Source organism: Anolis sagrei, chromosome 7 (assembly GCF_037176765.1).
Source record: "Anolis sagrei isolate rAnoSag1 chromosome 7, rAnoSag1.mat, whole genome shotgun sequence".
NCBI classification, from domain to species: Eukaryota; Metazoa; Chordata; class Lepidosauria; order Squamata; family Dactyloidae; genus Anolis; species Anolis sagrei.
In genome coordinates this window covers 20,303,272-20,316,302 of record NC_090027.1, presented here as the reverse complement: position 1 = coordinate 20,316,302, position 13,031 = coordinate 20,303,272, and the positions used below count along the sequence as shown (strand labels likewise).

At 41.6% G+C, this 13,031-nt stretch overlaps 1 protein-coding gene across 1 annotated transcript in view; it reads left to right on the top strand.

Moving 5' to 3' along the window:
- GFPT1 (glutamine--fructose-6-phosphate transaminase 1) overlaps positions 1-11,664 on the top strand; it is a 73,649-nt gene extending 61,985 nt beyond the window's left edge. The window contains exons 17-19 of the mRNA XM_067470706.1: positions 4,297-4,464; positions 7,556-7,717; positions 10,294-11,664. Coding sequence (XP_067326807.1) covers positions 4,297-4,464; positions 7,556-7,717; positions 10,294-10,338 — 375 coding nt within the window. The 3' untranslated portion in view covers positions 10,339-11,664. The remainder of the gene's footprint in view (positions 1-4,296; positions 4,465-7,555; positions 7,718-10,293) is intronic.
- Positions 11,665-13,031: the final 1,367 nt, after the last annotated feature.

The window sequence follows — 13,031 nt, the reverse complement described above, 5'->3', positions numbered from 1 at the left end:
TGTGCCAAGTGTGGTCTTGATTGGTCATTAGAAGAGGGTTGCAGCAATCTTCGGAAGGGAGTGGAGGTACTTGAAGTCCCATCATCCATGGTCTGTCCTCCTCCAAACTGCACCAGGATGTAGAGTGGGTCATTGAAGCTCCATGTGCCAAGTGTAGTCTTGATTAGTCATTGGTGAGGGTCTCAGTGGTTTCAGGAAGTGAGCAAAGGTACTGCAAGTCCCATCATCCATCTCCAAAGTTTTCCAAACAGTAACGTGGGTCATGAGAGGTCTATGTGCCAAGTTTGGTCTTGATCCGTCATTGGATGAGGTTTGCAGAGGTCTCAGAATGTGAGTGAAGGTACTGGAAGTTCCATCATCCATGGTCCACCCTTCTCCAAAACTGCAGCAGAATGTAGAGTGGGTCATGGGGGCTCTGTGTGCCAACTTTGGTCTTGATTGGTCATTAGATGAGTTTTGCAGCAGTCTTGGGTTGTGCAGGTACTTGATGTCCCATCATCCATGGTCTGTCGTCCTTCAAACTGCTCCAGGATGTAGAGTGGGTCATTGAAGCTCCATGTGCCAAGTTTAGTCTTGATGAGTCATTGGCGAGAGTCTCAGTGGTCTCAGGAAGTGAGTGAAGTGACTGCAAGTCCCATCATCCATTGTCAAATTCTTCCAAACCGCACCAGGATGTAGAGTGGGTCATGCTGGATCTCTGTGTAAATTGTGGTCCTGATCCATCATCGTTGGCAGTTGTAATGGTCTTAGGAAGGGAGTGCAGGTATTGCAAGTCCCATTGTCCATGGTGCATCCTCCTTCAAACTGCACCTGGATGTAGAGTGCATCATGGAGACTCAGTATGCCAAGTTTGGTATTTATTGGAATTTGGATGAGGGTTGTAGTGGTCTGATGAATTGAGCAATGGTACTGCAAGTCCCATAATCCACGGTCCATCCCCGGCCAAACCACACCAGGACGTAAAGTGGGCCATGAGAGGTCTATGTGCGAAGTTTGGTCCTGATCAGTCATTGGATAAGGTTAACAGCGGTCTCAGAATGTGAGTGGTGGTACTGCAAGTCCCATCATCCATGGTTCATCCTCCTCCAAACTGCAGTAGGATGTAGAGTGGGTGGTGGGGGCTCTGTGTGCCTATTTCGGTCTGTATTGGGAGTGTTCTGACCCAGCCCCCTTTGGCCTTTCCTTTCCTCTCTTTGTCATCTCGGAATGTTGGATTTGAGGCTGGCCAATCAGAGAGCATATGCAAATTTCCTTCTGTCATGCCCTGTTTCTGCCATGAACCCTCTTCTCCACCAGGGGCTCCTATTGAAGCTGGCCAATCAGAGACCATATGCAAATAGCACCACTGCGGCAGCCAATCCGAATGTTGGAACTTTCAGGCTGGCCAGTCAGAACGCTGCCACATACCCCTTCCGCCCTTCCGCCCTTCCTCTGTCCGATACAAACACTCTTCTTTATTATATATACAGATATAGATTACTGGCTGTTAGGAATTGTGGGAGTTGAAGTCCAAAACATCTGGAGGGAGGGCTGATGTTGACCCAGGCCTGTGCTAAAGCAAAGAATGGGTGAACATTTCACTGGGAAGGAAAGGCAAGGTTGTACATGAATGTCTTTCAGCCATTGGCTTTTTGAGCGGCTGCATCACACTCTTAGCTCATTTTCAGCTTGTGGTCCACGAAGACTCCAAGATCCCTTTCGCATGGGATTCTGTTGTGGAGCCAGGTGTTGTAGCCCGGCAAGAATCGGATGAACTTTCTGAGTGCTCGGAGAATAAGGAAGGGGGTGATGGGTTGCAATCTGTAATTTTCGAGGGGGTCTGTGGAAGATAGCAGTGGCCTGGAGATAGACATTTTGGAACCCCTAGGCTGTTCCCAGGCAACAGGAGAAAGCAATAGCATTTCCCATGAGAATAAGCTAGAGCGACCTTCAGAGGAGAATGTGGCTGACAAAGGTTTTTCCAGATCCAGTCACCTTGAATTGAGGAGGCAGAATGTAAAACAGACACAAAATCTGTTTCCTCAGAGGCTTAGAGATTAGGAGAGAAAAGCAGGTGTGTGCGAAATGATGTCATGGGAGGGATTGAGGCCCTTTAAGTGGTTTCTGGGCTCCACAGCCTTTAGTGGGAACAATGTTGTAAAAAGGGGAAACAGCTCCCAATTCCTAGTCCTAAGTTCCTGGTTCATATATTTCAAGATTCTTGGTTTGATTCTTGTTTATGACTTCATGTGCTTGGAGGCTTTGCCTTTCTTGTGTTCCTGTTTTCATGTCTATGGATATAATTTTTGAACAATACCCTGCTTAAGGATTCTTGAGCTTTGTGTTAACTCAAGTCTCTGCCTTGGCGCAAAAGCTGATGAACTCTTGATGTCATCGGGAATCACTTTTTGTACTTTTGTACTGCTTCTTTTTTACTTGCTTTTTTCCTTTTATACTTCTTTATTGATAAACTTTTTTCTTATTGGATTATCTGAACATTGTGTGGTGTTGTGTGAAAAAGTGTTCCAAGGCTACAGTGCAACACTATTCTTAACTTGCATGTTCTTCTGCAGTGAGGATATCAGTTTCCAGATAGAAGGTGTTCTTCTGACAAAGGTTGGCTCGATGTGCCACCTTCCTCTTGACATGATTTCTCCCTTTCACCATATTTTAAAGATTTCATCAGGGATCCCATCAGGTCCGCTGGCTTTGTTATTTTAAGCCTGCCTTTCCATCTCTTTTCCTGTCTGCCAACATTCCGTTTTCCATTCTTGATTGGGAGTTACTGCTTTGAGAGACAACGGTGAACTTTGTGTTGGAATTCAACCCCACACTGCCCAAGTTTCAAGTCCTCAATGAGGAACAGTTTAGTTAGTTTTCTATAGACTAAGGATTTCCCTTCCCTCATGTCTTCTGAATGACAGTTGGGAAGGTATCTTTTTCTTCTCTCTGTGTCTACTCTCTGATTGGCTGTTTAAAATGGATACTTTTCTATTGCAAGCTTTTTGAATCTAAGCCTTCTTACACTTTCGTATGGAGAGTATGTGCTGTGTGCTTTGAGATCTCTCTCTGCATGTGTGTCAAGAGTGATGTAGTGATTGGCGTTTCCCCCCCCCTCTTTGAACCTTAGAAGAGATGAGTGTTAGAGTAGCTCAGACCCAGTTCTTGATTATTAAGAAATGCAGTTGTTTCTTATAATTGTAAATAAACCTTTCTGATTTTTTTAAAGATTGGACTCTGTATGTTTGCTTCCTAAGCTCTTTACAGCCACTTCGCACGGCACTTCATTTTCTGCTTGCTAATAAGCTGATGCTCAGCTTTGGTATCCTGTTTGTTTTTGGATGTTCTGCTATATTTAAGGGTATTTGGACAATTTGGCCTTCGGTCCAGCGCAGTTGATGCTCTGTTCTAACTCAAGACTCTGTGCATTGCTTTTTGGTGCCTTGGTTCAAATGCTGAACTCTTTGGGAATTGCTTTTTGTGCTTTTGCTGCTTCTTTTTTGTCTTGTCTTTCTCCTTATAAAGTTTTCACTTAATAAACTTTTACATATTGCACCGGGACTGTGGCGCAACTGGCTGGGAGTCAGCTGCATTAAGATCACTACTGACCAAAAGATCATGAGTTCGAAGCCAGCCCAGGTCGGAATGAGCTTCCGACCAAATTGTGTAGTTTGCTGTCGACCTTTGCAGCCTGAAAGACAGTTGCATCTGTCAAGTAGGAAACTTAGATACCGCTTATGCGGGGAGGCTAATTTACAACGCCATAAAAATCTTCAGCAAGCATGCAAAGAATGAGGAAGTATTTGATCAGTGCCACAAATGTACGACGCCATAAAAATATCCAGTAAGCATGCAAAGAATGAGGAAGCACTTAATCAGTGTCACAAATGGATGGTGAAGCAACAGCTCCCCTGGTGGCCAGAATACCCTCATGAAAAAGCTGGAATGTTAAATAGTCTCTGTGTCTAGGTTCTTGTGGGTTTTTTCGAGCTATAGAGCCATGTTCTAGAGGCATTTCTCCTGACATTTCGCCTGCATCTATGGCAAGCATCCTCAGAGGTTGAGAAGGTCTCTGTGTCTGTCTGTATATTGTGTGTCTATAGCATTGAATGTTTGCCATGTATATGTATATTGTAATCCGCCCTGAGTCCCCTGCAGGGTGAAAAGGGCGGAATATAAATACTGTAAATAAATAAATATCTGAAGAGTGTGTAGTGTTGGGTGAAAAGGTGTTGCAGGACTACAGTGCAACACCAGGCAGCTCCCATACTGTCTGCAAGGCTGGAATAACCTGCTGTCTGCTCCTCCTCTCTTTAGAAAATCAAGGAGATCACGTACATGCACTCGGAGGGCATCCTGGCCGGGGAGCTGAAGCACGGCCCGCTGGCACTGGTGGACAAGCTGATGCCTGTCATCATGATCATCATGCGGGACAACACTTACGCCAAGTGCCAGAACGCCCTGCAGCAAGTCATGGCGCGGCAGGTGAGCCCCCTCCGAACACCAAGCGCTTACGTATTTATCCATGCCTTTCAGTCACATCCTGCCTTCCTCTTCACATGAGACCAAAGGCTGCTCACAAAACAGTGGTTCTCAACTTGTGGGTCTTTAGGCGGTTTGGCCTACAACTCCCAGAAATCCTAGCCAGTTTACCAGTTTGGGATTTCTGGGAGTTGAAGGCCAATACACCTGGGAACCCACAAGTTTAGAACCACTGCATTAGAACAAAATAATCATAAACTTTTTTTGATTTAAGCCTAAGGGAGTGCTGTGTTTTATGTAGCTTTAATAGATTATTAATAGATTTATTTATTTATCATATCAGCAGCAAACCAAACAGTTGTATTGCATTTTTTAACAAACAAACAGAACACAAAGTTTGCAAGCTTGGTAGTTGATTAAATGTCCTTTGACCAGTATCTGGCCACTTGGAGTGCCTCTGGTGTTACTATAAGAAGGTCCTCCATTGTGCATGTGGCTGGGCTCTAACAGAACAAAGCAAACAAACAGACAAAATACAGAATACAAAATTTGTGAGTTTGGTAGTTGGTTAAATGTCCTTTGACCAGTATCTGGCCACTTGGAGTGCTTCTGGTGTTGCTGCAAGAAGGTCCTCCATTGTACATGTGGGAGGGCTCAGATTGCATTGCAGCAGGTGGTCTGTGATTTGCTCTTCTCCACACTCGCATGTCGTGGATTCCACTTTGTAGCCCCATTTCTTGAGGTTGGCTCTGCATCTCGTGCCAGAGCGCAGTCTGTTCAGTGCCTTCCAAGTCGCCCAGTTTTCTGTGTGCCCAGAGGGTAGTCTCTCATTTGGTATCAGCCATTGATTGAGGTTCTGGGTTTGAGCCTGCCACTTTTGGACTCTTGCTTGCTGAGGTGTTCCAGCGAGTGTTTCTGTAGATCTTGGGAAACTATTTCTTGATTTAAGTCGTTGACGTGCTGGCTGATACCCAAACAGGGGTTGAGCTGGAGATGTCACTGCCTTGGTCCTTTCACTATTGACTGCTACTTCCCAGCACGGATGTCAGGTGGACAGTGTAATTTCTCCAGTGGTGTAGGGCGCAGACACCCCGTGATAAAGAGCCACATCTACTGTTTTAGCATGGTGAGATGTGTTCCACACAGGGCATGCGTACTCAGCAGCAGAGTAGCAAAGCGCAAGGGCAGATGTCTTCACTGATTAATCTAATTAATAGATTCATTCAAGTGGTTTTGTTGGTTTATAATGTTTCCATGTTTAATTCTGTTTTACTGTTTATAGGTATTTTAATTCATGCGTTGTTATGGTTTTTTAAAGTTAGCTGTTTGAGTCGCCTTTGGTAAAAGAAAAAATAATAAGATTGGAATCGTAATAAGAATATGAAAATTATAACTAGTAATCTATATAAATAAAAATGTAATGTTCATTTGTGAGATTAACATAACTCAAAAACCACTGGGCGAATTGTCACCAAATTTGGACACAGCACATCTATCAGGCCAATGAGTGGCCATTACTCATAGAAACACTAAAAAACACAACAGAAGGGACTTAAAAAGCAAAAAAACCCCAAAACCCCAAAACATTACAATGTATGCGCATGTATATGCAGACATACACACAAATATGTACACTAACAAAATGCATATACACAGACTGAGCCACAACAACGCGTGGCAGGGGACGGCTAGTATCTATATAAATAAAAATGTAATGTTCGTTTGTGAGATTAACAGAACTCAAAAACCATTGGGCGAATTGACATCGAATTTGGCCACAATACACCTATCAGGCCAATGAGTGACCATCACTCATAAAAACACTGAAAAGTAAAAAAAAAATTACATTCACAAGTATATACACAATTATATACACACACAAAGCACATATACACCGACTGGGCCACAGCAACGCGTGGCAGGATACGGCTAGTAGTGATATAACAATAGAATAATAATAATAGAATAATAGTATATAATACTAATACATTATTATTATTATTATTATTATTATTATTATTCAGGCTTTTAAAATCAAGTCAGAGGCTGCTGTGGTTTCCACTTAATGTGATTTTAATCAGTTTTAAGGATTTTAACTGTGAATTTTTAATTAATATTATTAATGTTAAATTCTATTTTAATGTATTGTTGAAGTCTTTCATGGCTGGAATCACTGGGTTGTTGTAGGTTTTTCTGGGCTATATGGCCATGTTCTAGAAGCATTCTCTCCTGACATTTCACCTGCATCTATGGCAAGCATCCTCAGAGGTTGTCTAATTTTGGATTTTTAATTGTATTGTTACTGTAAGCTGCTTTTGAGTCTCCTTCGTGGAGGGGAAATCGCAGAGTATAAACAAACAGAAGCAAAACTTGGTGCAGTTGATCAAACTTGTCCCATGCTTATGACAGTACCAATTCGGAAAGGACAGAAATTAGGTTCTTGTGGGTTTTTTTCGGGCTATAGGGCCATGTTCTAGAGGCATTTCTCCTGACGTTTCGCCTGTGGTGAGGTAGTGAGGTCTGTTGGAATTAGGACAATTGGTTTATATATCTGTGGAATGGCTGGGGTGGGGCAAAGAGCTCTTCTCTGCTGAAGCTAGGTGTGAATGTTTCAACTGACCACCTTCATTAGCATTTGAAGGCCTGGCTGAGCCTGGGAAAATCTTCTGTTGAGAGGTGTTAAGATGTGCCTGGTTGTTTCCTCTCTGCTGTTTTTGCTGTTGTAATTTTAGAAATTTTTAATACTGGTAGCCAGATTTTGTTCATTTTCATGGTCTCTTCCTTTCTGTTGAAATTGTCTACATGCTTGTGGATTTCAATGGCTTCTCTGTGTAGTCTGACATGATGGTTGTTGGTGTGGTCCAGCATTTCTGTGTCCTCAAATAATATGCTGTGTCCAGGCTGGTTCACCAGGACAGAAATTGTCTTAGTATAGTATAATATATTATAATAATATTATAATATAATATGATGTGCCTCAACTTTTCCCGTGTTTTTATGATAGAACCAGTTAGGAAAGGACATTGATCACCTGGGAACACAAATCATTGTAGTACATTGAGTTATGAAAGGCTGCGCTTGGCTCTTCTTGCAGGGCCGGCCGGTCATCATCTGCGACAAGGAGGACATTGAGACCATCAAGAACAACAAGCGGACCATCAAGGTGCCCCATACGGTGGACTGCCTGCAGGGCATCCTGAGCGTCATCCCGCTCCAGCTCCTGGCCTTCCACCTGGCCGTCCTACGAGGATACGACGTAAGCTTTCTAAAATACCCAAAACACCTAAATACTAAAATACCTGCGGCCCTTCCCTTATCTCCTCCCTTTTGGGGAGCAGTGAAATATGGAATTCGACTTAAATGTAGCAGTACAAACAACGACTATGGGACTAGACACTATGTTTTAATCTGTTTGAATTGTACTGATATGTTTTATCTGTTTTTATTGCTCAATGTGTTGCATTTGTTTATTTGTATGTTTAATGCAGCATTGAATTTTGCCATAAATGTAAGCCACCCTGAGTCCCCTTCGGGGTAAGAAAAGCCGGGTAGAAACATAGTAAATAAATAAATATCCCAGCAGCCCTACCTCCAGGTGTTTTGGACTCCAGCTCCCACCATGCCTATAATATGTTATAATATAATATAATATATATTGTATATACATATAATATTTATAATATTGTAATGTAATGCAATTGCATTAATAATGTAATGTAATGGAGCCCCCGGTGGCGCAGCGGGTTAAAGCACTGAGCTGCTGAGCTTGTTGATCGAAAGGTCGCAGGTTCGATTCCGGGGAGCGGCGTGAGCTTCCGCTGTCAGCCCTAGCTTCTGCCAACCTAGCAGTTCGAAAACATGCAAATGTGAGTAGATCAATAGGTACCGCTCCGGCGGGAAGGTAACGGCGCTCCATGCAGTCATGCCGGCCACATGACCTTGGAGGTGTCTACGGACAACGCTGGCTCTTCGGCTTAGAAATGGAGATGAGCACCACACCCCAGAGTCAGATATGACTGGACTTAATGTCAGGGGACAACCTTTACCTTACTTTTAATGTAATGCAATATAATACTAGTAATAATAATATGATATTATAATTATATATTTATATTACATGTAATATTACTAATAATATTACAGTATAATTGATATAATGCAATATAGCAATATTTAAAACTGATATTCTACTATGTTAATAATATATTGTATGTATTTATACCTTGTAAGCCTCTCTGAGTCCCCTTCGGGGTGAGAAGGGCGGCATATAAATGTCGCAAATAAATAAATAAATAAATAAATAAAAATAACCTTATAATATTATAACAATAAAATTATAATATTACATTATATTATAAAATAATAATAACATAATATTCATAATTTATTTATTTTATTTATTTTATTTATCGGGTCATCAGCAACCAGTCAATTATATTACATTTCTAACAGAACAAAGCAAACAAACAGACAAAATACAGAATACAAAATTTGTGAGTTTGGTAGTTGGTTAAATGTCCTTTGACCAGTATCTGGCCACTTGGAGTGCTTCTGGTGTTGCTGCAAGAAGGTCCTCCATTTTGCATGTGGCTGGGCTCAGGTTGCATTGCAGCAGGTGGTCAGTGGTTTGCTCCTCTCCACACTCGCATGTCAAGGATTCCACCCTGTAGCCCCATTTCTGAAGGTTGGCTCTGCATCTTGTGGTGCCAGAGCGCAGTCTGTTCAGCGCCTTCCAAGTTGCCCAGTCCTCTGTGTGCACAGGGGGAAGTCTCTCATTTGGTATCAGCCATTGGTTGAGGTTCTGGGTTTGAGCCTGCCACTTTTGGACTCTCGCTTGCTGAGGTGTTCCAGCGAGTGTCTCTGTAGATCTTAGAAAATTATTTCTAGATTTAAGTCGTTGACGTATAATTTTATTATTATATTCATAATAATAAAATTATAACATAATAATGAAGTAATAATGATAACAATATAAAATAAAAATAATATAATAAAATAACAATATAATACAATAATTATAATGATAGTAATATTATAAAGTTAATAATATTAAAATAATAAAATAATATAATAGTAATGAAATGATGCTAATACTATAAAATAAAAAATTATAATAATATAAAATAATATAATAAAGATTATAATATAATATACAATAGTAATATAATACAATATAATAATAATAATAATAATAATAATAATAATACTGAAAATATTGGCAGGTATCCTCACAACATCTGAGGATGCCTGCCATAGATGCAGGCTAAACGTCAGGAGAGAATGCTTCTAGAACATGGCCATACGGCCCGAAAAACCTACAACAACCAACTGAAAATAAAATAAAAATAAAATAATAGTAAAATATAATAATAACAATAACAACAACAACAATAATAATAATAGACCCTTGGGAAGAGAAGAAGACCAGACACTTGGACCTAATGTTCATGTGTCCTGTGTTATTATGTATCTATAAATAATAATAATAACAACAACAACAATCTATTTACTGCCTTTATATACCACTTTTCTCAACCCTGGGGGACTCAAAGCAGTGTACATCAAGTACTGGCAAGATTCAATGGCAACATACATACAAAACCAAAGCCTAATAACTAAAACGATGACATATAACTATAAATTACAACCATTAAAATAATAACAAACATACAACATAAGCAAACATTTAGACAATCAAAATATAGAATTAAAACATCCTAATATTAACATTAAAATCGCATGATCCAAAATCGTAATCCAAAGCCATTCCCGTTGTCAATTGCACTTATTTCATAGCATTTTATCATCTCTCTTTTTTTCCCCCTTTTCCAGGTTGACTTTCCAAGAAATCTGGCCAAATCCGTTACTGTCGAGTAGTGCATTCTGCCGCGAATGCTTCGGCAGGCATTTGCAAGAGACTCTTTCTTTCTCTTTCTCCCCCTTTCCCCTCTCTTTTTTGTTACTGGAAGGTATTGATTTCAATGACCCCAAATGGGGGAAATGCAACTCCGTTGTGTCCGAGAACCCTTGTTGTTGCTTGTTGCGTTTTGTGACCCCGTTCAATGTGGGATCCGTAGGCGTTGTTTAAATGACAATCCTTTCCACGTCGGTTTTTTTTATCCTCTTCGTTTTCCCGCAAAGGTCAAAACATTTCCAGGAAGTTGCTGAAAAACTAAGGAAGCTGGAGAAACCATAGATAGGGATGTGCTTTGTTTTGCACCAGAAGGTGAGATCCCCATAGAATTGGCCTTTTGCAGTCCTCCTAGCCATAAAGAAACCAGTGCAACTCCCCTTTCCTCCAGCCTTGTGGGGATCTGTCACACCATGAATGCACAATTCACCATTCTGTTGCTGCTTATCCTTCACACCTTTTAAACGGGATAGAAATGCAAGGCCTCCAAAGGAAGTGGCATGCTCCTGACTGCTTCTGATGGGATCAAGCATTTAGGGATGCATTTCAGAACAAGATCTGTAATGCAACGATTGCATTAGGTGCGCACGTCAGGTGAGACTAGATCCAAGTGAAGCATTTAAGGATGCATTCTGGGATGAGATCTGCAATGCAAGAATTGCATCAGGTCTGGAAGTCGGGTGAAACTAACTTCCAGAATGCATTTAAGGATGCATTCTGGAATGAGATCTGCAATGCAAGGATTGCATCCGGTCTGAGAGTCAGGTGAGACTAGATCCAAGTGAAGTATTTAAGGATGCATTTTGGAATGAGATCTGCAATGCAAGGATTGCATCAGATCTGAGAGTCAGGTGAGACTAGATCCAAGTGAAGTATTTAGGGATGCATTCTGGAATGAGATCTGCAATGCAAGGATTGCATCAGGTCTGAGAGTCAGGTGAGACTAGATCCAAGTGAAGTATTTAGGGATGCATTCTGGAATGAGATCTGCAATGCAAGGATTGCATCAGGTCTGAGAGTCAGGTGAGACTAGATCCAAGTGAAGTATTTAGGGATGCATTCTGGAATGAGAGCTGCAATGCAAAGATTGCATCAGGTCTGGAAGTCAGATGAGATTAGATCCAAGTGAAGCATTTAAGGATGCATTCTGGAATGAGATCTGCAATGCAAGGGTTGCATCTGGTCTGGGAGTCAGGTGAGACTAAATCCAAGTGAAGTATTTAGGGATGCATTCTGGAATGAGATCTGCAATGCAAGGATTGCATCAGGTCTGGAAGTCGGGTGAAACCAGATCCAGTTTTGCCTCGTAGAGGAAGAAAAGGCTGCTCTAAACGGCACAGAAATGCAGCTTCACCTTTAGGGTTCAGACTTTGCAGAACTGTGAACAAGATCTGCAATTCAAAAATTGCATTAGGATTGGAATTCAGGTGAGACTAAATCCAGATTTGCATCATAGAGGCTTCTTTAAGGTGGTGACTTTGCAGAATCCTCAGGAAAAAGGCACCTCCCTGCTTGCCCAAATGTGCTTCATTGGCTTCCAGGTATGAAAGCAGAGTTTGAATGCATTTAAATACATTCCCTTTGACTTTGAATGCCTTTCAACACTGAAAGGAGGGGAAAGTTGCAGCCTGCCTGCACTTTTTACTTACAGAAATCATCCTCTGTTGCCAAAAGCTCCCTTTGAGAGAGTTAACATAAATGGTTTTGCAGAAAAGCATGAGGATATTATGCAGAAATATTGTGTTGATGACAGAACCGGGTTGTTGTAGGTTTTTTCGGGCTATATGTCCATGTTCTAGAGGCATTTTCTCCTGACGTTTCGCCTGCATCTATGGCAAGCATCCTCAGAGGTGGTGAGGATTGCATCAGATCTGGAAGTCGGGTGAGACTAGATCCTAGTGATGCACCTCACTACCTCTGAGGATGCTTGCCATAGATGCAGGCGAAACGTCAGGAGAGAATGCCTCTAAAACATGGCCATATAGCCTGAAAAACCCTACAACAACCCAGTGATTCCGGCCATGAAAGCCTTTGACAATATGATGACAGAATGGTTTCCAACCTCTTCTCACTTGTCAAGACAATGAGTGTTGGGCAATTAAGAAAGCCACCAAAGCGCAATAAATCCAGCACAAATTTGCAGAGAGTGATTGTAGGCGCCTTGAAATTCCCTCCCAGATTCCCTTGTGAAATATTGCAGCAAAGACAAGGAGCAATGCCGGATTGTGTAGCCCTTTCTCTCCTTTCTGTTCCCTTCCATTGCAAGCAATATAAACAAACAACAAACCTGCATTCGTCTTGATGTTGACGAGAACCATTTACTGTGTGCTGCTCTCCTCCCAGCGAGTAAAGCAGTCAACAAACATTTGGGCCTTTTCCCGGTTGTTTGAAGGACCTGGAATCAATCTCTGTGTCCTTGCAGGAGGAAGAAAGCCAGGGTTGCTCTCTTCCAGCTTTGCACAGAAAGCGTTGGTTTTTTTTGTCGTGTTTTCTCACACCAGAAGCGACTTGCAGTTTCTCAAGCCGCTCCCGACACGACAGAAAGTGTTTATAGAAATAGAATGGCTTGGTCCTCTTTATCTAGTCAGATACTTGAAATATGTGGGGATTATGATGCTGCTGGAGTGAGCATGCAATGCACATTAAACGGGACCAAAGA